The sequence below is a fragment of the Amblyomma americanum genome, chromosome 10 (genome assembly GCF_052857255.1).
Source record: "Amblyomma americanum isolate KBUSLIRL-KWMA chromosome 10, ASM5285725v1, whole genome shotgun sequence".
Lineage (NCBI taxonomy): Eukaryota > Metazoa > Arthropoda > Arachnida > Ixodida > Ixodidae > Amblyomma > Amblyomma americanum.
In genome coordinates this window covers 87,197,551-87,223,297 of record NC_135506.1, presented here as the reverse complement: position 1 = coordinate 87,223,297, position 25,747 = coordinate 87,197,551, and the positions used below count along the sequence as shown (strand labels likewise).

Below are 25,747 nucleotides of genomic sequence, written 5' to 3'. Positions count from 1 at the left end.
CACAAAATAGCTGGCCTTGCCGCCAAGCACATAGGGGCAAATATTTCTGATGTGTGCCTTTCTTTCACATTTTTTATCTATCCGTAGGATATCATAAATTACAAGGTCAGAGGTGGACTAGATGTGCGCGTCGCTAGCACAGCTACTGACATGAATTATATGAACCACAGAGCCTTTGACCAACAGGTGAATACAAAAGCTTCAGATCAGGGCTTACTACGACGCCGACTGTGCATGAGACAAAAAACGTTTGCGTACAGTTGTCACTGCACGATACCCACCAGGCTTCGCAGCAGCAATAAGAACACCATGAACAGATAACATTCCTTTAACTCTGTGATAAACATTAAAAATATAGAGAAATCCGAAATGGTGCATTGCGGTAGAAGCTCAATGAGCGAGAGACGCAACGGTAAGTGCTGCGGTACAAAGTAGATTTTAACGCCAGTACTTTTTTTTTAAGCGAAATTTATTTCCCCAGGGCATCAATGATGGGTGAAGGTGTGATGAATGATATAAATGAATGGGAAAAGGTTAGCTGATTTGATGAACTCCAGTAGAGAACGACGGTACGGTCCCTGCGTCCAGGCAATGTATGAAGAAGGGTTGCTTGGTGAAGGACCTGCTACCATCAGGTGCCGGATCCTTGTAGGCTTGAGAGCTGGGCAGTCCCACAGTAAGTGATGAATGTTGGCCTCGATGTCCTCGTGTTTACATACCGGACACCCTGGCCGAGGAAACAATTCTCGGTACTGAGGCCACTTCCGAGTGATGGCTGGTGTGAGGGCAGCCCCGACCCGGATCCTCCTAAGCGCAACCTCCTCTGCACGGGTAAGACCGCGGGGGAGGGTTACCCCACACGGGGGGATGAGAGCACGTGTGCGGCGCCGGAAGAGTTCCTTTCTTGATGAAAGGAGGGTAAAATTGTCCAAATGAAGGAGCCGAGGCGGTGATGAGTTTGGATTCGCAAGACGGGTCGCTAAATCTGCCTGCCTTTGATAGGTCAGCAGATCCCGTGGGACCCACTCAATACGTACTGGCTGCGGTATGCGTGCCGTGAGCCGGTGGATGTCCTGACATATCGTGGGACAGCGGCTAACACGTCGTAGCAACCGTACAACTTGAAGGGCGTCAGTGCGGATGACAACGCAGGCCGCAGGGAGCATAGTTAAGTCGGCCACAGAGCAGAGTGCTTCTTGAACTGCAACGAGCTCAGCACAAAAGGGCGAAGGGGGTTCCGTAAGCTGAAACCAAGAGGTTTGATTCAGGGTTGGTCTGCACAGGCAGTAGATAGCTGTTGTTGCTTTGCAGTCTTATATGCTTGCGTCTACGTAGACAAAAATGGATCCTTCAGGCATGCAAGCATCTTGTTCCTCAAATTTCTGGCGAAACAATGATGCCGAATGAGCAGATGTTGGCCGGCGATTATCTGTTGGCTTGTTTTCGCTGAGCTGTACAAACTTCCATTGGGGAAGAACTGGCGTTGGCGGCTGAAGAATGGAGTGTGACGTTGCATAAGTCCTCAGCGCATGCGTGGAGTGCGATAGACTGGTCTTAAGGCTGCGCGCTTCACGGCGCTGCTGCACCAGCTCATCAATGGTATTGAGCTGCGCATTCTCTTGTAAAGCTATGACCGGTGTGATGCGTGGAAGGCACGTAATGGTCCTCATAGCCTCTCGGTTCACGGCTTCAAGGCGATACCATTGGGCTCTTGCAAGATGTTGAAACTGGGCTTGATAAACAATACGTGGCTGCAGAACTGCCCTCACCAATTGCCGTGCAACGAACGAGCCTGCTCCACCAGTTTTAGGGGCAATTCTTCTAATCAAACCCAAACTCTGAAGAGCTTGCCTTTTTGCCTGAGAAAGCCATGCAGTCGCTGGTCCTGATTGGTGAATCATTAAGAAAAGGATTTTTACACTCGGACTTTCCTGTAGTGAGGTTCCTGATAGACAAAGACGGATTGGACTTGCAGCAAGTTTACGGCGCCCCAGCGGTTGGCGACTGACGTGTATGTTGTTTTATGCACGGATAGCTGAAGTCCGATGGATGATGCGAAATTACAGGTAACACCCAAGGCAGATTGAAGGGCAGCCTCCTGAGTACGGAGATCTTGATGAGTACTCCACACCGTGATGTCGTCAGCGTACTGTCACGGATGTCATGTAAGCGCCAAGCGAGCGGGATGAAAGCAATATTAAATAAGGTCGGCGACAATACTGATCCCTGGGGCACGCCGCTTTGCCGCTGAGGCGTATTGCAAATTTTCTGCCTTCCAAAAATGATTGGGAGATGAAGCATGTCAATGGAGTTCAGAAGGGCTGCATGACTGATGTTATCATATGCCTTTTCAACGTCCATTGCTAAAACAGTACACACATTGCGGCTGCGGGAAGATGACAAAACTGCAGATGCCAAGACAGTCAACCTGTCCTCTGTACCAATAGATGGACGGAAGCCGATTTGTGCTGGGTGATAAAAACCGTGCTGCTCTAGCCACCATGACAGTCGTGTGGCTAGAATTTTCTCCGCCAGCTTGCACAGCGTAGGAGTTAAGGAGATAGGTCGCAAGTTGGCGAGGCCCGTCGGAGGCTTTCCTGGTTTCGGGATAGGAATCACGACAGCGGATTTCCAGCTCTCGGGCACTACGCCATCCAAGCATACTTTGTTTATGGTGTCAAGTAGTTTAGGGAGTGCAACGCTACTCAGGTTCTTGTACACCTCGTACTGAATATTGTCCGGGCCGGGCGCTGTTTTCCGTTTCGCATCATCTATCGTAGCCAGCAAATCAGGCATAGAGAATGGACACGCAATTCTATCTACGTCGACATCAGACGGCATTTGAAATACATGCGCTGGGATGCCTGCCATATTTAAACGAGCGGATGAAGAAGGCACAGCATCGTATTTTGGGAAAAACTTTCTCGCTGCTTCTTTGGCGAAATCATCTGGCGACAAGTTAGCCGCAAAGCATGCGGTTGCCGCTGCGTCAGTCGTACGGCGACCGCGTTCAATTGTACGGAATGTTCGCCAGAGAGAGGCATTCGAGGATTTTGCAGAAAATTGTTCGCACCACGCATGCCACTGCCGCCGAGAGAGGTCGCGTTCATATTTGCGTGCCTTAGCTGTAAGATAGTACAATCGCATACGAGCCTGCGACGAAGTTGGGTCGCGCGTAGCAGCCAGCTCGGCTTGACGGCGTGCCGCCCACAAGTTAAGAAGGCCGAGGTCTGGTGCCGGTCGACCAACACCAGTCCAGGTGGTAGTTGTAGCACTGTTGAGCGCTGTTTGTATGCGCTCAACAAGGATTGGCGAAGAGTCTGAGGTGAGATTTTCCATGCAGGAGCGGAAACTGTCCCAGTTGATCACAGAACATTTGTAGCGTAAAGGTCGGAAATGTGAGGTGTGAAGACCGATGATGATAGGGTGATGATCACTTTCCCAGAAGTCTGGCTCCATGTGCCAGGAGGGAGTACCCGGGCCCGACCACCAGGTCAAGTCTGGAGCATAGGAAGCACTGCGAGTTTGACGCACTGGCCGTGTTGCTGTCCCAGGATGGTTGAGCAGCACAAATTGGTCATCCGTGAAGGCGTCCCGCACACGCCTGCCACGAGGGCTTGAAGTGGGTACCCCCAATCCTGGTGAGGGGCGTTAAAGTCGCCTCCGACTAAAATCGGACACCCGGGATGCTGCCGACGGACACTTGTTAATCAGCCAAGATTAATACGGGAGGAAGCACCACCGGCTGGTCTAACGTAAAATGAAACGACCAAAACGGTTCCCTTCTTAAGTTTCGCGGCCACTGCCACTACCTCTTGATACGACGTGCACCAGTTTTCGAGAGCAAGACGTACATGCGGAAAACGTGAGTCCACATACACCGCCGCCTTTCCCGGGGGAGCAGCAGTTTGTACACGACGGTCTATCATTGAAGGAGACATGTAGGCACTGAAGCCTGGAATCGATGGCAAGGCGTTTGTTTCCTGTAGCAGCATGGCCCATACCTGGAGCTTGTGAATTTGTAGTCGGGCCTTGAGTTCTCCCACCTTCGTGGAAATGCCTCTGCAGTTCCACTGCAACACACCAGCACGACTGGAACTTGCCATTTCTAGTTACTAGCCCAAGCGCAGTAGAATCACGGACGTCAGGTTGGACAGCTGGTTGGCCATAAACCAGAGCAGAGAAGTCGCAGAGTTGTCCAGTGGCATTGCGGTAATCTGGGAAGAGGCGGCAGGAAATGACACTGGTGGGCGGCAGGAAGGGGATGTTGCTGCGCCATTGATAGATGCGGCGGATGATTCCGCTGCCCATCTACGTCGAGCGAGCAGTTCACGGTGTTGCCGGAGCTTGGTGACCTCCGCTAAAAGACGTGCGATTTGTTCGTCGACTGCGGCCATATCATCCTTCGGGAGTTCAGGCTTGCTGGCTGTTTTTGGGTGCGTTCTTTTCGCACAGTACCATTAGAAGACTGCTGAGTTGAAGGATCATCCGAGGTGTGCTCAGGGAGCTCCTGCCACTCGTCGTCATCCCACTGGAGAGCTGCGAACCGATTGGATGTCTGCAATGAAGTTATACTGTCTTGTACTGGTCAATGCTTAGTCATTCGACGACGAGCCTGTTGTGTTGCCTTTTGTTTTGTCGGACAGCTCGGAGATGTTTATTTATTTTATTTATTTATTTATTTATTGATACTGCAGGCCAATAAACTGGCCCTAGCAGGAGGGGCAATACAGTAAAAAGTGTGACGATGCAAAACAACAATAAACACTAACGAAAAATAATGCTGGGTGTAGCAGTGTTACTCAATGAATACGCTCTGGCACCAGCACAATAACGAATAAAACATGAAGAGTGGCACATGTGAAATAACAAACAGGCGGGCAATTTTTACTCAGAACAACAGAACTGTTTCTGGGGGAAAAAAAAAGGCATCACAAAGTGAAGGAGTTAGGAAAACATAACAGATTGTGAACACTGGTTTTGTTTCAGTTAGTTTATGGAAGAAAGATGTTTTTCCAGCTCTTCTGCAAAGTTTTGTGACTGCAATACATCGACAGGTACAGAATTCCATTCATGTATAGTACGCGGAAAGAAACTATTCATATGGGATTTTGTTTTAGAAAATATTGGCGTAAGTGAAAGGTTATGTCTGTGTCTTGTCTGGCGGGAACTTAGAGGTTTTACGCAATGAGGCAGCTGAAGTGCGCTTTTTCCATTTATAATGTTATGTAAAAATTGGAGACGACTTATCTTCCGCCTGTTTTCCAGCGTACTGATTTTATTTGCAAGCATTATTAAAGACGGAGAATCCTCTCTTTTATATTTACTAAAGATGAATCTGATAGCCTTCCTTTGAACACGCTCTAAATTCATTATATTCTTTTTAGTATGAGGATCCCATACAACTGCTGCATACTCCAGTTTGGAACGGACAAATGTGTTGTATGCTAACATTTTGGTATTTGCAGGTGCATTTCTAAGTTTCCTTTTCAAGAACCACAATTTGCGCAATGCTGCTGAACATGTAATGGAAATATGGTTTGACCAAGAGAGTTTACTGTTGAATGTGAGACCCAAATACTTGTATTTTTCAACCTCAGATATTATTGTGTTGTTAAGTACATAAGAAAATACACTAGGTTCTTTTTTCCGTGTGACTCGCAGCAAAACTGTTTTGTTTACATTGATTTCCATGCACCAAAGTTCACACCAATCACGGATAGCATTAACTGATTCCTGTAAGTAATTGCTGTCGTTCCTGGAAACAATTTTTCTAAAAATGACACAGTCATCCGCAAATAAATTAACATGGACATCATCAGGAATTACGTCGACTATATCATTAATATAGATCAAAAATAAAAGTGGTCCTAATACGCTGCCTTGCGGTACACCAGAAGTTACCTGACGGATATTGGAAGTACATTTGTTTATTTCAACAAATTGCTGTCTATGGCGGAGGTAGGCCTGGATCCATGTTATAATATTTGTAGGAAGACCAATGCGCTCTAGTTTGTGGAGTAATTTTCCATGGGGAACCTTATCGAATGCTTTACTAAAATCAAAAAAAGCATATCGACTTGCCCGGACGTGTCAAGCACCTGAGAGATTTCATGAACAACTGACACAAGTTGAGTTGTTGTCGACAGTCCCTTTCGAAACCCATGTTGAAATGGAGAGAGGACATTATGGTCTGTCAAAAACTGACGAATAAAGCCTGCGACAATGTGCTCTAATAATTTGCTCGTGGTCGTCGGATTTGCAAAGGCCGCATCGATAAGCCACTTTCCCTTCCGATGTACTTTCACCGGCAGCAGTGAAGGGGCAGGATTTGCGCATATGTCCAGCACGGAAGCAGTTATAGCAATATACCGCACTCGGTTTATATGGCCGAGGCCGTAAAATACAGCCATAATAGTACAGACGGGCTGGAAGTGTCAGAGGGCCTTGCAAAGTGACTATGCAAGAGCGCCCCTTTCCCATGCGTCGAGCCTGGATGACACGGTGCGTGGGACAGTACAGCTCACGCTGGAGGGCAGTTTGATCCTCAATGACATCGACGTTGTAGACGACGCAGCGCTGCAAGTCGGAGCCTTCAACTAAATACACTTGTACTGGCACTGAGATTTCGCTTGTCAGTGAAATAGTGCTGAGCGTTTGCAGCCGTTCTACGGCAGTCAGAGTCGGAAGCCACACTGCAATGGTGTTGGACTTTGTCCTGGCTGTGAAGCCCCGAAAACCTTTGGTTCCGAGGCACGCGTCCAAGTTATCTAGTAAAATCTTGTTCGGTATATCCGTGAGGCTTTTGTTGGCCAGTGATTTAATGGTCACTTTGTAAGATGACGATCCGGGTGTAGGCTCTACCGAGTTCTCGATCGAAAGACAAGTGCGCTTACCTTGGGAGCCATCACTTGCCGAAGGTGGAGTCGGTTGGCTGTCGTTTGAGGGACGCTTTTGTGAGTTGCGCGAGGGCACTTTTGCACGGGTAGAGGTGTCGATAAGTCCATTGGAATGCCCGGTTCATCATGCCGTGCGGTTTGAGGCCCATCCTGTGGTGTAGAGTTGATGGCCATTGGCCCTGGTGGCTGATCACTCACGAGCAGTCCGGCATTTCGGGAAGGCAGGAGGGGTGCATCTGCCGATGAACCGGGAGCACAAAGCTGGTCCTGGCGCCGCGGATCAGGTGTCGACTGCGTGGCAGGTGATGCCACGAGAGACGCCGGCATAGCTACCTCCGCCAGCGTGGCAGCGGAGCCACTAAGCCTAGCGTCAGTGCCCAGCTCAGCTGCACTCATGCATGGTTCCCAGGAGGCCTCAGACGGTGGGAGGACATCCGAAGCTTCTTCAGAAGACGAGGATGTAGTTCTCTTCAAATACGGCACGTATTTACGTGGATGGCGAGGTTTTTCTGAAGAGTGCTGTGCAGCCACTTTAGCAGGGACACACTTCTTTCTCCACGCCAGTACTTGATGCCTCTAGTTGACGTTGGGACTCAGCGGCCGACGTCACAGGCTTCTACGGCCAGAATGGCTTGCACTTTGCACCCCGCCGCAACCACTGCCGTCTGGTGTAGGTGTGGTTGTTGCTTTAGTATTAGCTCACGGAGTGTGTAGCGGATAGGCTTTTGTCTGTCCAAGCAGGTCCCCAATTCGGGGTATAATTGACTTCCCCGACAACGACAGGCAGCGATTCGGAACTTTTCATCCATAGCGGGGCTGCGGCACAGAGGTCAGAATGGTTGCCATCCTCTAACAATAAGTGGCTAGGCAGTGTTTTTTCCCACAACTCTTCGCCATCTCAGTAGAGAGGAGAGTCGGTCGAGTTGGCACGCATTTGAAAGAATAGATTTCTCAAATGTTCAGAATTTAAACGCCACAGATGAATCTAAACTGCATTATTTCAAGCACATGAAGGATTTCAACAGCCAGCCAAACTAAGGAGCATAGAGAAATGTTTTTGATTTCTGCCGGTAGTCAGGGGGAGATTTGTAGTGAAATTATATTATCGCTGAACAATAATTGATTAAAAGCAACTTAGTTCTTCCGCTATTCTTCAGTTCTATGTCTGTTATGAAATATTTACAGTAATAATCTTCCTCTGATTAACACCACAACTAATATCAGCGCCGTGTTTGTCTCCTCCTCTTTCTGGTCCTGTTGTCTGACGCTATTTCAATTTTCTTGTTACCATGGAGCATCAACTCGTCCAATCTGGCGTCCTTCTAGAAATAGGCTGTGGCTCAACTCGGTTGAGCCAGATTATACGGGGCGAAAGGCAACCGAACCAGAGGCCGGTGTCGGCGCGGAGACGTTGGCAGCATCCGCTGCTCTTTTCGCCTTGAGATGTTCTTGTTGCCTGTGCCGCTGCTTCTCTATAGCTACCTCCCGTTCTACATAGCTTTCATAATCTCGACGAGCCCGCTTCCGCGACTAATATCTAGCGAACGCGGCTTCGTAACGCTCTCGGTCGTAGGGATCGCTGGAAGCAGCCCGGAGTTTGCAGTGCTCCGTCGAAGAAGTCGTCCCGGTGTCTGCTTCTGGCTCCACGTCTCTGCGATGTCTAGACTGCAAGCGCTGGTCTTAATTCAGCAAGAGCAAATCACGTCGTTAGTTAGTCACTGGCGAGAGAGAGCGGTCGGAGCGGCAGTTGACGCAGCGACGGGGCGAGCGGTAACAGCTGCGACAACTCACGTGGTACGATATCACAGACTCACATGCGGCGAGCCTCCAGTTAGAGGTCAAATCCAAGAAGCGTCGTTTGACCCCCAGCTTTGCATGCGAGATATGGAGCTTTACGCTAAAAAAAAACGCCTATGATCCTTGGTTGCGCTTACTGTTAGCTTCCATCATATATGTGTCATGACGAGCCCCTCATTCACCTTCCTTTTTTTTGCTTTATTATAAGCACTAATTAAAACGTTCTCAACGATTTTAAATATCAGGAAAATTACGCACCAATTTCTTCACAAGTTCCACTCAAAAGCACTCCTGCTATCAGCGCTCAGTGTGAGAAAAAGGCAGAGGAAGAAGGTAATCACAGTACAGCCGAAGGTCATCGGTGATGATAACTTGCGAACATCCAGAAATTCCGACGTCTTTAGTTTGCTCTCTGATGAAAACTTCGATGCACTGCTAGGCAAGACACATTTTAATTAATAGCCAAGTTGAATTATTTTGCTCCGCTTGTTGAGCGCAGCGATTAGTGAGTGGGAAAAAAAGATGTATTGTTCCCAAATAAAGCTAAATGAACTGCCACACTGCTTCGAAACCCCTTTTTACTTCCTTTATTTAACTAAAGTTGTATGCCATGGAACACACATTGATTGCCATTTTCTTATTCCGAAATTATTTCTTGTTGAGCCTGTCCAAGTTCGATAATTTCTGTCATAAGCCAGCGCAGCAAGTTCGCGGTAGGGAGAAAATTACTGCTTCACCTTTAGTCAAGCTGCACCCTACCATTTTTTCAATTTACTGTTCCATTTCACCTCTATTATGTGGAAAGTAAGTGCTGTCGCCAGGCAAGCGCAAGCGTCACCGGTGTATGAACTTGAAGAATATATTTAAACATTCATGAAACACAATAATTGACTTATAGTACTCTGATTTGGTCTTAGCTGGAACACTAGAGCCATAAATCGCCAGCAAATGGCGGAACATGTGTTGGTGAGCGGAAAAGCACAATGGTTCTCAGACAAAGGAAAGATACCATTACCGTACATTTGGCTGCAGGGGTGCAGCTCGAAAGGAAAGCTCAGCCGGAGTCGTATTTTGTAGCGAAAGCTACATTGGCCACGAAATCGCAGTTTCGCCGTGATCGCATTCCCACCGTGGTCGCACCGTACCACGTGAGCAACCACGTTACTGGTCACGTGACGAAGCGCGTGAAGAACTCCTTGACCAGCCACGGCGCCACATCCTCGCCATCAAGATTAACTAAGTCTAACCAAGCTATGCCTTGGCTCTCGCTACGTATATCCTGGCATAGCCGAGCTAAGCCACTGCCAATTTTTATTAAGAATTCTGTTTCTCACATATTTCTTCTTTTCTTTTGCTAGTACCAAAGCTATCGAAGAGCGTTACTAGCTTCTCTATCTGTATCAGCATCACAGGTAGTAGCTGTCTCTCACAGAAAGTTAAGGGAATGAAAATCGATGAGAATTAATAAAAATTACGGCCCTGAGGTAGACTGTTGTGCGCAGCTGAAAACTACAAAAATGATAATATTCACTTCCAGCTAGGCAGAGCGGGAACAACTGTGCTGCCTTGACAAGGATGGCAAGTGAACTAGTTATGAAATTAGTCCTGGCCCGAGGTTCGCGTTACGCGACCACTGGATCACCGGAATGCCATCCACTCTTGTGAGGAGCACATCGCTTACCACCAGGACCTTTCCATGCCATCTTGCTTCGCAAAGATGTTCCTCTGTGATGCGTGAATGGTGGCTGTTAGCACTGCGACCGGCTGCGCCGTGCTGCGGGCCGGATTCGGCGCCAGCGTTAGCGGAAGTTTGGACGGCTTAATAACCCACCGAGCACAATGGTGCCCTAAATCGCGGTTGCTGCGGCTACTGATACCAACGAGCTGTTTTTCATGCAGTACGTAGGGGAAACATTGTTAGGGTTTTAACTTGGTTAGACCAGTTAGAGTCCCGAAACCCTGGCCTTTTTGGCAATTGCCCGGCCAAATTTTGGATGGACCAATTTGATGTTCACCATCTTGTTGGGCACAGCCAATTATGGATGTACATCGTCCGCTGAAGCGACGATGCCAGTTGGCAGTCATAATAGTTAATGAATATGCAAGGCCAATAAACCAGATCATTCGTCTTATGTATTCGCCACTGGCTAAACTCAATGTGTTGGCAGTGTTCCCGACTACATTAGCACCAAAATTGTCAGCAACCGTTTGGCGTACAGCCTTCCGGGTGTCATACGATTTCGTCTTTGCGTATACAGGGTCCGTATAAAAGGTGTCGACAAAAACTTCAGAAAATATATTTATTAAAGATATCGGTACTAGGCCTCAAAAGCCTTCAAAGTACGTCCCTAGAACGTCAACACTATTTTGCCAATGGCTTTTTCATGACTCGAAGGCTCCCCGGAAGGCGGATTCTTGCGCTCGTGCAATGGCACTCGTGCAAACTTCTTTGACGGCACTTTGGCTCCCATGGTAGTGTCATTTGAAGGAGGAGTTCACTCTTGTGAATAGGGAATAGCCTGCTGGTGCCAAAAGTCGGGAATTTAAGGTGGTCGGGAATCGTCGCGATGCCGTTTATCGTCAGGCAGTCGCTGATCTCGGTGCCGGTGTGGCTGGTTGCATTGTCGTGATGCAATTTCCAGTTTCCATGTCCAGTGATGGCTGGCCTCACCCGACTGAACCTCCTCTTCAGTCTTCTTAGCACTTCTAGGAAAAAAGCACCCTTCACTGTCTGTCCTTTAGGTGTAAATTTGTAGTGGACCACCCACTTTGCGTCGCAGAAAACGCTGGGCATCCATGGCGTTCACTGTGGATTTGCTCACTCGAGCCTTTTTTGGCGAGGTGATGCAGGTATGTGCCACTGGGAGTTTTGCCGCTTTGTTTCCGGGTCGTGTTCTAATATCCAAGGTTCATCTCCCGTGATCACGGTGCCCGAAAAGCCGGGGTCTTCTTCAACGCGTTGCAGAAGGTGTTCGAATGCACACACTCGCCTCGGCTTTTGCTCGTTCATCAAGACATTCGGGACGAGTTTAGCGCAGATCTTTCGCATTGCCGATTTTAAGCGATAATGCTCTGCACTGTCGTCTTATCAATGCCAGTTTCATCGGCGACCATTCGCACACTTAAACGACGGTCGGAAGTCAGCACTTCACGCACATGTTCGACGTCGTCGCCGGTTCTTGACGTCGACGGCCGTCCAGCGCGGAGCTCGTCGTCCACACTTTCTCGGCCATCTTTGAAGAGCTTGTGCCACTTAAAAACTGCAGTTTCTGACATGCTTTCATCCTTGAACTCTTGACTAATCACGTCCAGTGTCTCCATACCTCATTTCCCCAGTTCAAGAAAACATTTGGTGGCGTACCGCTGTTCAATCGTTCGCTGCATTTCGCGCTTGCACCCAGTCACACGACAGGGGTCCAGTAAAAAAACGATCTAGCCTGAACGAACGCTGGCAGACGACTGGCTCTTGGCGTGTGTTAAAGGTCATATACGCCACCACTGCGCATGTGTGATGCGAGCACGCTCCAATGTACAGTCACGTCAGGAAAAAAAATGTACCGGATACTTTTTACAGAAGCCCTATAGCCTAATGTTTTAGTGAAGTTCTACGTGAAACAGGTGAAGAAAAAAGTGGCAGTGGCTTAGCTCAGCTATGCCATGATATACGTAGCGAGAGCTGCGGTTCGGGCCTGGTCTATTCGCATGATCAGTTATACGACGAGCCTTTCAATCCTCCTACTCAGTTGTTGATGATGATGTTGTTGCCATTGCTTCATCTTGGTTTTCTTGCGAAGGAACCATGCGAGCTGCTATGCGCCGCTTGTTAAGCTCCGCCTCTTGGCGTCTCCGCTTGGCAAGACGTTCTTCTCTTTGCTCAGGCGTCTCCGCCACTCGTTTGGCTTTCTGATGTTCATTCTTTTCTGCTGAACGGCCAAGTGCCACGTGACGACTTCTGGGCACGAAGAATTCATCTTCCCATGACAATACCGCCGCATAGCGGCGGCTGGAGTGTTTTTTTGGTCACCCGTACGAAGCGATAGGAAGCGAGTCGTATCACCTCAGCTTTTATCCACAGAGCCGCACATACGCAGTTTATCTACACGACCCCACACACGGCCGCGGCGACGGCCGAGCTCTGACACCATGCGCTGCGCACCTCCTGCCCTTCTCCGGTTGCCGCGCATGCGCATTCACGCGCGGCGCGGCTCCTCGCGCGGCGGCGGCGAACTCTGACGTCATGCGCCGCGCACCCGCTAAGCAGCGACAAGCCATCCGCCTGGCGGCTGAGGCCGTGAAGCGACAATGTGTCTTCACCAGACCTTAGTTTGCGAGGCTCCTAAGTAGGGCTCCCTTAGGCCTGCGTGCCGGGGGGTCCAAAAAGGAGTTTCATTTCGGTGGAAATAAACGTTTTGATGATGATGATGCTGCTTCTCTCTGGTTTCGCGCATGCGCACTATCAGCCTCAGAGGCTCGCGGCGAAATGCTCGACTGAGTAGCATAGTGTAGCTCTCGCTACTTTAGGACAGATGGTCGGCACAGACGGGAAATATTTTACTTTGTTGAGTTGTTTTTTTTTCTCCTGTATTCAAGTGAGCAGCATCTTTCGATGCGGCCTTTAGTAGGATGTAGGTAATTTTCGTTGCCCCGCAGCTGAAAGTAACTCTCACGTGCCAGAGGTACTATGAATAACTCACATTGAGCTGCACGACCACAACTTGTTTACATGAAAGCAAGCGCAACGCGACTTTGAGTAATCATTGAAAACGATGTCTCATGTTTCAGGAGACTTCTGCGAGAAGAACATCAACGAGTGCCTGTCCAGTCCGTGCATGAACCGCGGAGAATGCGAAGACGGCGTCAACGGCTTCACCTGCCACTGCCCGCCGGGATTCGGTGGCCTTTTGTGCGAGCTGAGAGGTGACCCTTCCACACACTTCGCGTATATGATTGAGATGGAGTAATCATGCTCCATATGAGCCGCACTGCTCTTTTTCTCCAAGAGTTTAAAAAGCGAATATACGTGAGGTAATCGAGATTTTTTTTTTCCTACACTGCACTTGCACTCATCCCTACCAATATCCCGATGCATTGTAGCCAAGCATATATACGCTGTGCTTCGTTTTAAATGCGATTCTCATAGCTGTCATATTCAGGACTTACGTGATATTCAAGCGACTAACCAGCCAGTCACAGCATGAGAAAGTTTAGAAACAAACCTATCCCGAACGAAAACAAGCAGGTTCAAGGCGACTGAAACCGAGTTTCTAGCTAAGGCTCAGGACAAGACCGAGAAAGAAAATATTTAGGCCTTTTTCATTGACCTAAGAAAAGACAAGTGCGTTAGCTCGCCTTCTATTCCCCTTTCTAGTAATGAACTATCCTTTTTCGGTGATTACATCTAGTTTGTTAACCCGTCCGCTGCTCCGTATTTAATTTAGTTTAGAATTTTTAATGTTCGTTTTATCTTGTTTTCTTGCCGCCATTTACACGGTTTTTATCTCGATCTCTCGTTTATTTTCACTGTCATAATTTTTTCACGTTGTTATGCACATTTTCATGTTATGCACTTCTTTCTTTTCATTTCCATCTTTCATACAGCTGTGAATTCTCATGCTGTTATGCATTGTTTTCCGCCCATGTGAATGCTTTTTTACCCTACCTCGGCACGTGCTGATATCTTCACCTACTTGTTTCTTTTTTTTACAATCTCACTTAGATATGCCCTATTGCTCTTCCTCTTGTTTGGTTGTTAGGTTGAGCTCTTTCATGCAGCTGTCTATAAGTGAGCCTGGCTTCATTTGGCGTCAGTAAAGTTGAAATTTGCGCTCCAATCCAGTCGTCTCTACCCCTTTTTTTCTGTGAACGTCTATATAGCGCACAGCCTATCAAAAATGAATTTGTACCAACTAGCCTGCCAGAAAGCCTTACAATAATTAACAAACAGTTCTCTGTGCCCTATGCAAATCCTGGCTCCGCATCTACCAATCTGCGATGGGTTCATTTTCTACGTTCTACAAACTCGAGTGTCTTTACTCTAGTTGGTGGAGGCTTCAACGGTGTGCGCACTTCGTGGGGTGACCCATCGGATTCCACATCAAACGCAGCATTTCAGCTAGACTATTTCTTTTATATTTTAAGCCACCCTCGTGTCTTTGCCCACCCGCGCGGTGTCCTGTAATCACCTGATGCGACTCCTGCCGAGAGTGGGACTCCCTTGAAGCTATGAATCGTGAAGCTAAGCGCGCCATAACGCATATGCCTCATTAACACCCATACCTGGGCTACAGGAGTTCGCCCAACTTAATAATTAACACTCAGTGAACTCATCGATTAACAGGTGGCAAATACCGCTCGAAAACAGTCTCTACGGCTTCATCGTTACCGTTATCATATTCCCAGCTCACAGACAATTGCCCCATTGTTTCCTCGTCGGTATCAGCCGCGTACCTGCCTGAAGGATGCATACTGCACACGGATGCATCACATACTGCAGAGCGGGGAGTTACTGCTGTGGGTATAGTCCCTCCCATCCCACCTCAAATCTCGAGCAACATACACCGCGGATACGTGCACTCCCCTGGCATTGGGACTTCAAGCCATTTACAGTGTCATTGTTTTCTTTCCGCGCGTTCCCACATTCAATACAGTTCATCTCTACACCGACTCCCTCGCCGCCCTTAACCAGCTTAAGGCGGCTCAATGCACCTTCCAGATTACACAATCAATTCATGTGCTCTGCGGAAAGTACCCATGTCCTGTGCGCATACATAGCATTTGCGGCCATGCCCACGATCCACATGACATTCACGCGGACGCCATGACTCGCCTTGACACATCAGACGACCCGCGGATCCGATCCTGTCCCATGTTTCCAATTCCGAAGTTCTGCGCCAGCGAACACGCGCTCTAATCCCTTCATTCATTCAGTCTTTATTTTTCTCTTGGACAGAGAAGGAGGCAGGACTAAAAGCTCGTAAGCTTGGCAGAGGTCCAGCCCCCTTTATCAACTTGGCAGTACAGTACACAGCAGAGATTTTCAATTTCCCAAATAAACACTGAAACAAAATAACAAAACACTTTGTAAAAAAAAGCAGCTTCGTGTTCGCACCCTCTGCCCCGTTTTCCTGATCGGCAGGAGAGGGAATACGTGCTTCAAATTCGGGTAGGGGCGGCTCTCGAAAATGGCTCCTCGAAAATGGCTCCTCTGGGTGGTGGGCCTGCGGAGGAACCACGAATGTGACTATGTAAAGTGGACTCTGAACAATCAGTACAACGGCAACCTCTGAGACTACCTCATCGAAACTTGCCTTCAGTCTATCTTTTAACTTCCTATCTCCTGCATTCCTTCGCCCTTTCTCAACTTAAGCCTCAAGGCACACTTATCGAAAAAAAACAATCCCGCCTCCCGCCCCCCAACACACACTCTTTCAGCGCTCGCCCCACGCACTGTAAAGTGGCTGGTCAGCCGCACGTGCTCCGCCGAGCCGCGCGTGAATCCCAGATTCAAGGAATTCGGCGGACCCAGTGCTCTTAGTTGCCGCCATCGACATTGGTCCGACATATTACACATCAACATTGCGCGCCGCACCGAGGCCTCTTGCTGGAAATTTGAAAAAGCTGGCTTCACTGCCGATGAACATTCCTGACCGGCCAGCCGCCTGAGCCCATAATTATCATGCAAGGCACCCGGGGTCATTTCAGGTGCTGCGCACCGTCGTCGGGTTAATGAGCGTGACTGTTACTGTTATGTTACCGGGGGAGGAGGGGTAAGCGTACTGTGCGGCTTGCTCAAGGCCCCCCTTCCGTCGGCAGGTTCAGGATCAACGCTCTTTCGGCTACTAGGCTTTGTCCTGTTGCAACGCCAGCGATCGGAGTGGCAGTGCAGAACCCCACTTTGACCGGCCCGCGAAACAACAGAGGAGGTGGCAGTATCCTCCCCGCAGCATTGTGATCGCGCTGCATCTCGCGTACCCGTTATCCGTGTGCTGGAAAATGTCCGGAAAGGAGTAGACTTGGCACGTGAAATCTGGTTCAGAAGGCAGAACAAATTCAAAAATTCAGAATTAAAGCCGCATGATCTTCCTCTAGGTATGAAGAGCGTAACACCCAGCCGAAACGCGTTGGTTTCCGATTTGATAGAGCTCGGTGCCTCGCCCGGCCATGCAGCTGAGCAAACCAAGCTTAGGTTGTGGGGAAGTCGCCTTAGGCCTGAAGCAGTAGAAACAAGACAGAGTAAAGAGCGCATTCGGCAGGCTAGGAGTCCCCAAAATCAGGGAAACCCCGGCGGTCAGTACTGAGCAAAGGTTAATGGACCCGATGAAATAACAGAGCAGCACCTAGCACGAATTAAGTGCAAGGGAGCGGCGACGAGCAAAAACCTTGTGGTAGCGTTAGGTGTGGCCTGCGGACATCAAATGAGACACCAAGCCGTTACAGCCCGGAGGTAGACTTCTGGCATACTATGCCGAGGGCGAATCAGGGGCGGATCTTTGCCGTCGCCTCTGGTAGGGTGACCTGCCTCGGAGGGTCGGAGGGTCGGAGGCCCCGGTAAACGTTCCCAGGTATGAAAGTGCGCTTGGAGGCCGAAGGCCGCACATCCGCATAATAGCGGGTGCTCGCCCTCTACGGAAGCCTAAAAAGGTTCTCGACTCTATCAGGATCATTTGAAAAACCAACGCTTTCCCTACTGGCGTCCCAAGTCCAATAACCCCACTCTGATAGCCCACATCCTATTCCCATTCCCACATCCTCTCCATGTTTCCCAGAGCAGATCAGGAGTGTCTGCCCAGGCCCGTAACCCGGCGTGTGGTTTTGTTGCTACTTGTAGCTTTTTCCCGTGTTCATTTGTATTTTTCGCCTGCGGGTGCAAAAAAAAAAAAACAGTTGTCTTTCCTCCGACGCATTCTTTCATGATTTCATTGAAATGAGCCATTTGTCCTTTGAGTGGTACAGGCTAGTGCTGTTATTTTAGGGTAGACCCAAGAACAATTATGTCAGCATTTTTGCAACTGAAAGGATAATTCGCAAACACTTTTTGCTCATATGGGGAGGTTACTGGTTCGCAGGCTCATTTGTTTGTTATTTACATGTAATTAGTGAAGGTGTGTAACCGCCACTGTATCTCTTATTACGTAAGTTCAAGGAATTTGCTATGAAATAATCATTGCTTTCGTGATGTTGCATTTATATGACAGTCTACGGATCCATCAACGTGTCCAAGTTTTACTTCGGGTCTTAATTGCAGTCAATATAAGGAAATAGAAGCCTTCGAGGTATATCGACATCTCCAACAGAACTAAACTACCATAAATGTTTTCAAATCACTCTGTCTCATTTTCTATATTTCTTAACGCAACTCGCATAACTGTTCACTAAGCTACCACTGCCGCAACAGATTACTGCCCCGAGGAGTTCCAGCAGACGGACAAGGGTGCCTTCCACTGGCAGTCCGTGGCGCATGGGTCAACGGCCAAGGTCGAGTGCCCCTACGGAGCGTACAACCCTGCTAGTGAGCACAAACATGCTCGGCGGAGGTGCCGTCTCCTCCCAAACGGGCAGACCGGCTGGATGAAGGTCTCCGCCCAGCACTGCCGATACAAGGCAAGAGAGAAACCCCTTCATCACTCGGCGATGCTAGCTTTGCGTACTCAAACCATGCTTTTGCTGCTACCGGCTGACTAGACAAACTTCCTCTGTCTAAATTCCTTTCTGTTTCTTTTGTAGACCAGTTGTCTCACTTGTCGCCTACTGTATTACTTCGTCCGCCACAGACCTTTCAAGCAGCCGAGAACATAACGTCAGAGCTTGAGTTGCTGACGCATGACCCGAGCAGCATCCGGCCCGACCAGCTGCAGAGCATCGCTGAAAAAATCGAGCCTGTCGTTGACTACGCCATCAAGGACATCAAGGTGAGCGCCCAGCCACTCAAGGGGGGATGCCTGAAGCGACCTCGAAATTTTCACGTTGACGCCTGTATACTGCAGCGGCAATCATGAGCAGGAAAATGGAAGGTAATAAAATGAAAAAGTGAACAAGGCGCCAGCAGTTGCACTACGCTATTCACGCTAGTGCAACGTTACCCGCCTTGGCGCTTCCGCGTTTGCGGCGTTAGGTTTCAGGGCACAAATCTCGAATGTTAACCTAGCGTGGAAAAAATTATGAAGATTAGGAAATTGTAAGATGCCCTTATAAAAATATTCAAGGTAATGGTCCATTTTTCCCATGTATAGCAAGATATTTATTTTCAAGTGTTTCCACTGATCGCATCGAACAGTTAACACTGCCATAGAAAACGAATGGGGAACACTTTCGACGACAGCAAAAACGCTGATGAAAAAACAAATACAGGACTGCCGTCGGGTGATCTGCGGGTATATTGATTGTGGTAGTGAAATCTCGCATAATATAAAAAAATTGCGTTCATGAACGGTATCCCGCTCAAAAAATGATTTTGTCCAAAATGGTTGGGTAAGTTCGGACCCACGGCGGCGCGAACAGATCACCTTCGGTAGCCACTGCAACAGAACATTGCGCTATCACTGCTGCACGAGAGCACTATGCTATAGACGCGGCAGATAATTCGTCGTGCTAAACTAAGGTAAACCAAAAGCAGAACGATGACCCAACCTGGCTAAACATAAGCTTGCGCCTTTAAACTCGATTTAACGCCGTTAAAACATTCGATTCAGCGATGATTTACGGAGCGCGCCGGAGTAAAGCAGCTGAGTCGCTTGTTTCGAGGTAATCAGTGTGTTCGATAACTGATTTTTTTTTTGTTTTAAAATGATGTCTTGGGCCAGGGAACTAGCTCGCGAAACCTAAACCCTATAGAACTACAAACATTTTTTCTTTCTCTTATGTACCAGCCATGCCCAGGGCTCTTTACAAGCGGTAGAGGTCTCATCCTCATTTCGCTTCCGTTACCGGAAACCGAGAAAGCAAACATCGAGCAGCTGAAGAATCTATACAAGCATGCAAAGAGGCAGTTGGCGTTCAAAGGAAAACAACCCTGTTTTTGTTTGTTTTCTCCTAAAGCACACACTGAATCACATGCGGGGCAAAATGCGGCATTAGAACAGCCAACAAAAATCATAGCGAGATCTGTTCCAAATTTTGTGGTGTGCAGTAGGGCGCAGCGAATTGTTAGGCGGATGCGAATCCTCTAACAATCAATAAGCATAGCGGCAGTGTTCCCTGTAACCGCTTCGCGTTTTCGACGAACGGTGCACCGACAAGCATACCAACCACACGGATTGCCATGCAGTCCAAAGCATCAGGCGCTCAAGTCGCGCGGAAAGCAAGCGATTGCAGCGCACGGTACGTGGGTGGCAGTTCTTATTAAGGAAGCGAAGGAAGAAGCACAACAGTCACCGAGAGAGAGAAAGAAAACGTTTAATGCGTAGAGGAAATCGCAGTCAGTTGGTGAGCTCTCGTTCCAGGCACCCATCGGATTTTGCCGCCGCACTTGCCCGGTTCACCAGCGAAAGCTGGTCCTCCGAATGTGAGCTGGACAACGCCGCCTCAGAGTGCTGAGTTGTTGAGTTATTAATTCTTGGAATACCTGGATTCTTCACCGAGAGGTGATGCGAACACAGTGCTCGCCAGAAATACGGATTTGCGGTCAATCTCTCTATCTGACTTGACGTGATTCTTGTAAGGAATGGTGGTAAATTTCTTGGGTACGCCCTGGATTCAGAGAAAAGAAAATAAAAACAAGTGCAGTCGATTCCTGGGGCGGCTTCACTGCATGATTTGGGTTCATTTATATGCCGCGCATGCACAATTTCTGATACCGGCGACCCGTGAGAGGAAGACAAAGACGCAGGATGATCACCTGGCGGTGTTTTATAGACCAGTGTTGAAAATTTGGCATCATATTTTCCCCTCTTGAGCTTTTTTATATATAGTGTCCTTTATTTTCGCGTAAAATCCGATTTTATCCGTTTTTTCCATAATAAACATATTTTAAAAAATGCGGTTAAAACCTGTTCTTCCAAAAATTGCGCTTGCATTTAGGAAGGTACGTTTTTGTGCACAAAGTTGAAGGCACCTTGTGAAAATTAGCGGATATATCATTGTTATTCCGGAGGGTTGTTTTCAGTAAACAGGTCATTTTAAACCCGATTTTCCTCCTTGTTATCCATAGCTTCGCATATTCACAACATATGTTCGAGAATTTCGTTTTAGAAGACAGAATAAAAACACAAGTGCTGACCAGATACCTTATCGCATCATTGTGCTAAGCGCTCTAGCTGTTAACGATGTGCTGCTCCAACGCCCTTGAGCGCTTAAAATGACCGTTGTAATGTTGAATGAATGTTTTCAGTCTACAAGGCAGGCAGATCTTGGGCGGATGCAGAACTACTGTGTAGGATATTGTAATGCATGGGACGAAAACACTCGAATATAGGAGGAGAGAAAAATATGATTTGGGAAACAATTTCTTTAATTGAACGGGCCATTTCCGTTTTCTAAAATAATACACAAAAAGTAGGATGTTTTGTACAGAAAGAGAGATTAGAGTAATTGGCCTTTGACTGCAGAAAACAAAAACAAAAAAAGAATGGAATTCCAGACATTTTGCTAAATAACCCGCTTTGAACCCTACTTCGTTCAAACGAAATGCCGCCCTATCTTTACCTGCCGAATTCCGAAATAAATAAAACCCGAAAATGTAGGTACCTGCATGTGGCAACCCTATTAACAAAAAAAAGTACTGTATACAATCACTAAAGCAGTGTTGACAGATCTTCTGACGCTTTAAGTAAGCTATGGCAGGTTAGGGGTTGTGAAAGGATTAAGCCAAGGTATTTGTTCAAGAGGCCGCGGGAGCCGAATTTCGATGGAGGCGAAATTCTAGAGGCGCGTGTACAGTGCGACGTCAGTGCACATTAAAGAACCTCGGATGGTCGAAATTTTTCGGATACCTCTACTACGGCGTCCCTCATAGCCTGAGTCGCTTTGGGACATTAAACCGCATAAACCAAACCAAACTGTTTTTCAAGCCGAGCACTCTCGGCAAATCCAGGACATCAGACAGCGACTAGCAGAGGAATCAGAATGAGTTGCAGAGAATTTGGCGCACGCATACAATTTTTAATCGCAGCTTAGCGACAACCCCCAGGAGAAAAAAGTGCGCGATTGATTTGTGGCAGTAAAATGAAGCACCAAGGATGCATGCTAGAAAGAAAAAAGAAAAAAATTGGCGGCGGTTTAGCTCTGGCTACACCTGGAGTGACGCGATAGCTAGAGCTGACCGAGTGAAATTTGGTCACGTGACCAACCACCTGACGCACCACGTGATCAGCCATGGCGCCACTGTAGCTGCTCCACACCACGTGACCAACACGTAACAGCGTGGCGGAGCAGGCACCGCCACGCTGAAGGCTCGAAATGCTAACGTAATGTAGCTATCGCTACAAAACTCTCCTTCCAACCATTGACAAGGCAGTGAGTGGTGGAAAAGGAAATTATAAACGTAACTTCGCGAGTCAGGGAGTGAGAGAGAGCAGCGGAATACATCGCGAACGCCGTTTTAGGATTTTCTAGCAGAAATGACGAACAGAGATTTGAAATCGGACTGCACATGCACCCTCTTCGTCATTTCAGCAAGGATATCCTAAAATGGCGTTAGCGATCTATTCCAGTGCACGTTAAACATCCCCAGGTGGTCGAAATTATTCTGGAGCCCTCCACTACGGCAGCTCTTTCGTCCGTCCTTTATCCCTCCCTTATGGCACAGTTCAGGTGTCCCCTGAGATGTGAGACATATACTCAGCCATTTTCTTTCCCCAAAAACCAATTTTCAATTTTTCACATGCACCCCAGAGAGCAAGTAACCGGTCCTTAGCTTGAGGCACAGAGCGGACAGTAGGAAAAGGAAAAGACAGACAAGGCCGTCAGTGGCTTTCGCGGACGGGTGTGTTCAGAAAGTCGGCTGACAAAATACAACGATAATTTGTCTGAAAGGAGATGTCGTTTTTGTTTAGTGTTGCCGTGGGCGTAAAGTTTTGGTTCTTAACATGACCTACTTGATGCAGTGCTGGACCGCGCAGTGGCCCAGGAACACAGCACGGTCTAAAACTCACTTGCGAAATAAAGTTTTTTCGTCCTGTTAACATAATGTATTTTTTCTTACTGCACTCAGAAGTGCTGAGAAATCATAATTCAATGAACCTCTCTCCTTACCTTCCAGATCGCGCAAGCCATGATCCATGTCATCAGCAACTTCCTGGCACTCAACGACATCGTCATCAAACAGGGAGACGCGAATGGAATGGCCGTCGAAAAGTACGTCGCCTTCCCATTGGCATTGGCCTCTTTCAAGCACCTTGCACATAAAGTGGCTATGGGCACTCGTATCTTACTACACAGTGGCACTGGCACTATATTGTGTTCCAGGTTTTCACATAAACAATAACCAGAGTTTGTAATCTCACCTCTATTTTTTACTGGGAACATGATCATTCGCATCGAATCTACTAGAGCTGAAGATTCAATATGAAATGCATTGTGGGTCCCGATATTGTGCTGAATTATAATTGTTGATTAAAAGGTGGCCAGTGCTCAACTATGCGAAAAGAATTGGAGGCTGTCGAAAATGCCTGTAATTAAATAGAGGGCAACTCAGCGCCATTTGGAAAGAAAACTGACAGGGCTAGTGTTAGCAGGCAGAAAAAGAGCAGAGTAGTTCAGTAAATTAAAGCAAGTTAATTAATAACTACCTGAAATCGCGAAAAATTTGGCACTGACGGGACATGTTGTCCGAAAAAAAATGCCCAATGGTCCCTTACGTAGTAGGGGCGGAAGACAGCCAGCAGGGCCGATGAGATTAGAATGTTTAACGGCACAGGGTAAGCCCTATACTTCCCATGCATTTTAGGCCATGTTGAGGTACATGTTTCTCACTAACTAATAACAGTAGCCTAATAATACATATATCAATGTTTGCCAAATTTTGTGCTCTTTTTACTGAACCAGAATATTTGAAATGTGTTCAAAAGTCGATTTTTAATAAAAATTTTTCCAATAGTACACATATCTGGCCTTTCTTTGCGCATTTCAAAATTCATAACAGAATAACTGCTCAGTGAAAATGCTTATTCTAGTTCAGTAGTTGGCAACACTTATGTAGATGATTGCAAAAAAAAATCAGCCGTCTGTCTTGAAAGGCATTGGAAATAATGGTACCTTTGTAAGAAAAAACACTGTTTTGAGATAATAGAGCGTAAAGAGAAAAAAGATGTGAAAAACCATTTTTTATTCGCAGAAACGCCTCCATAGTAATTGGTTTAATAGCCCCCTGCTTCGTAGTCACTGTCGCCGTCATTGTTTCGCTTTTCGGCTTGTCGTTTTGACTGTCGGGCCTCTTTTGTAAGCTGTCGTGTTGCTCGGTCCGCAAAGTACATGCGCTTATGGTCAGCTTCCCTCAGCCACTTGATGGTGTTGCTCCCTGGGTTCAATCCACACGCCTTCAAAACGTTGGCCCGTGCGATGCTACCATCATTAAATGAAAGAACAGCATCCAGTGTTGCCATCCGTAGGGTCCGAAGCCTAACAAACACATTCTTTGGCGCGCGTTCCCAAACAACATGGTTGAACGACTCATTTGCATTTTGAGTTCGCCCATGCAGGCACTTCTCTAGGAGCTCAGCCTTCGATAGCTCCCTATAAATGGGTTTGATAGCCTCCAAGACAGATGCAGGCAAACTCTCCTTGTGGAAAAATGGCTTGTCCTCTGACTGACTTCTGTTGAAGGCACACCACGTATCAGGTCCCTTTGGGCAAAGTCCATGGCATGGGTCATCGTCTGTGGCCGATAAGTGGAAGAAGGTTGCCCAAACGGCCTTTCGCATTTCATCCAGGTTTCCTACATTTCTTCTGATGGCCAAACCATAGTACGTCTGGAGCTTGTCTATTACTGCATCAGTCAGTCGGCCTCGGCCCGAGAGGCTCTTTCCATCAGAGAGTTTTCCTGCTTTGTTTCCTTTTTTTAGCCTTCGTAACCTTGTGCCCATCCTTTTTTGCACGTGCCCTATGCACTCAACCTTGGATATTTCAACGGAATCACCATATGGCATTTGTGCCTTCACAGCCATAAAAGCCTTGCTGTCACCATCCCCAAGGTATTTGACGTATCGAACGCCGTGAAGCTCCTCACTCCTGCCGAAAATTTTCAGTGCTCCTGCGACTTCCATTCCACCGCTGGTGCCTTGATAGTTGCTTTGGCACACCTCTCTATGAAGGGGGTCACTGTTTGTACCCTTGATGCTGCACTTTGGACAACGTTTAGACAAAACCTCCACATCCAGCACTTTCCCAGAGTCTACACTGGTCGCAGAGACTATGCCGTTATTGGAAGTATGGCCTCGCTTCTGCCAGCTTCCATCAAGAGCAACTGCGATGTCTTTATCCCCCTCATTCAGCTGCACAGCTTCGTCAGCTGCCCTTTTCATCGACTCCTGAGCAGTAGCTTCGATGTGACCTAGAAGCTCTTGATTGTATTTCGCAAACTTTGTCGGCGGCTTAGGAAGGTTTAGCATAGCACAGAGTATATTTCCTGCAGCCATTCCCTTACCAATGGACCTCAAGGCATACACTAACCTGAGGTTGGCTTCATAGAGGCCAGAACTAGTTTTCTTCGACGTCTGAAATCGTTGTGCGGCACTACACACTTCACAGTTCAAACTGTAAACGCTTGCAACACCTACCCGTTTTGTCACAATTTCGATGAGCTCAACACTTCCACCGCACTCTCTGCACACACAAATCTGTGTAATTGCGGCACAAATGCCGTCCATGTCCATTAAGGCATATTGGCTGCTGCTCTGTAGCACATCCTCTTCCTGGAAGCACAGAGAAAATCTTGAAAGCTTCGATGTCGAGGAGCTGGCGCGTTCGGCGTTCGGGATCTCATTCGGTCGTGGACATCCTTTTGCTTTTTCACGATGAGCGTAGCGGTTGCCATGAAATTCACGCCTGACGAAGGCATTTGCCCTGGGCATCTCAACTTATCAGCAGCAACCAACACCGGCACAATTTACAATATTGAT

At 47.8% G+C, this 25,747-nt stretch overlaps 1 protein-coding gene across 1 annotated transcript in view; it reads left to right on the top strand.

Moving 5' to 3' along the window:
• The window catches only part of LOC144108530 (uncharacterized), a 155,273-nt gene that overhangs the window by 111,741 nt on the left and 17,785 nt on the right, over window positions 1–25,747 (top strand). Inside the window, exons 7-10 of the mRNA XM_077641744.1 lie at window positions 13,479–13,613; window positions 18,091–18,296; window positions 18,467–18,604; window positions 22,891–22,985. Of these exons, the coding sequence (XP_077497870.1) occupies window positions 13,479–13,613; window positions 18,091–18,296; window positions 18,467–18,604; window positions 22,891–22,985 (574 nt within the window). The remainder of the gene's footprint in view (window positions 1–13,478; window positions 13,614–18,090; window positions 18,297–18,466; window positions 18,605–22,890; window positions 22,986–25,747) is intronic.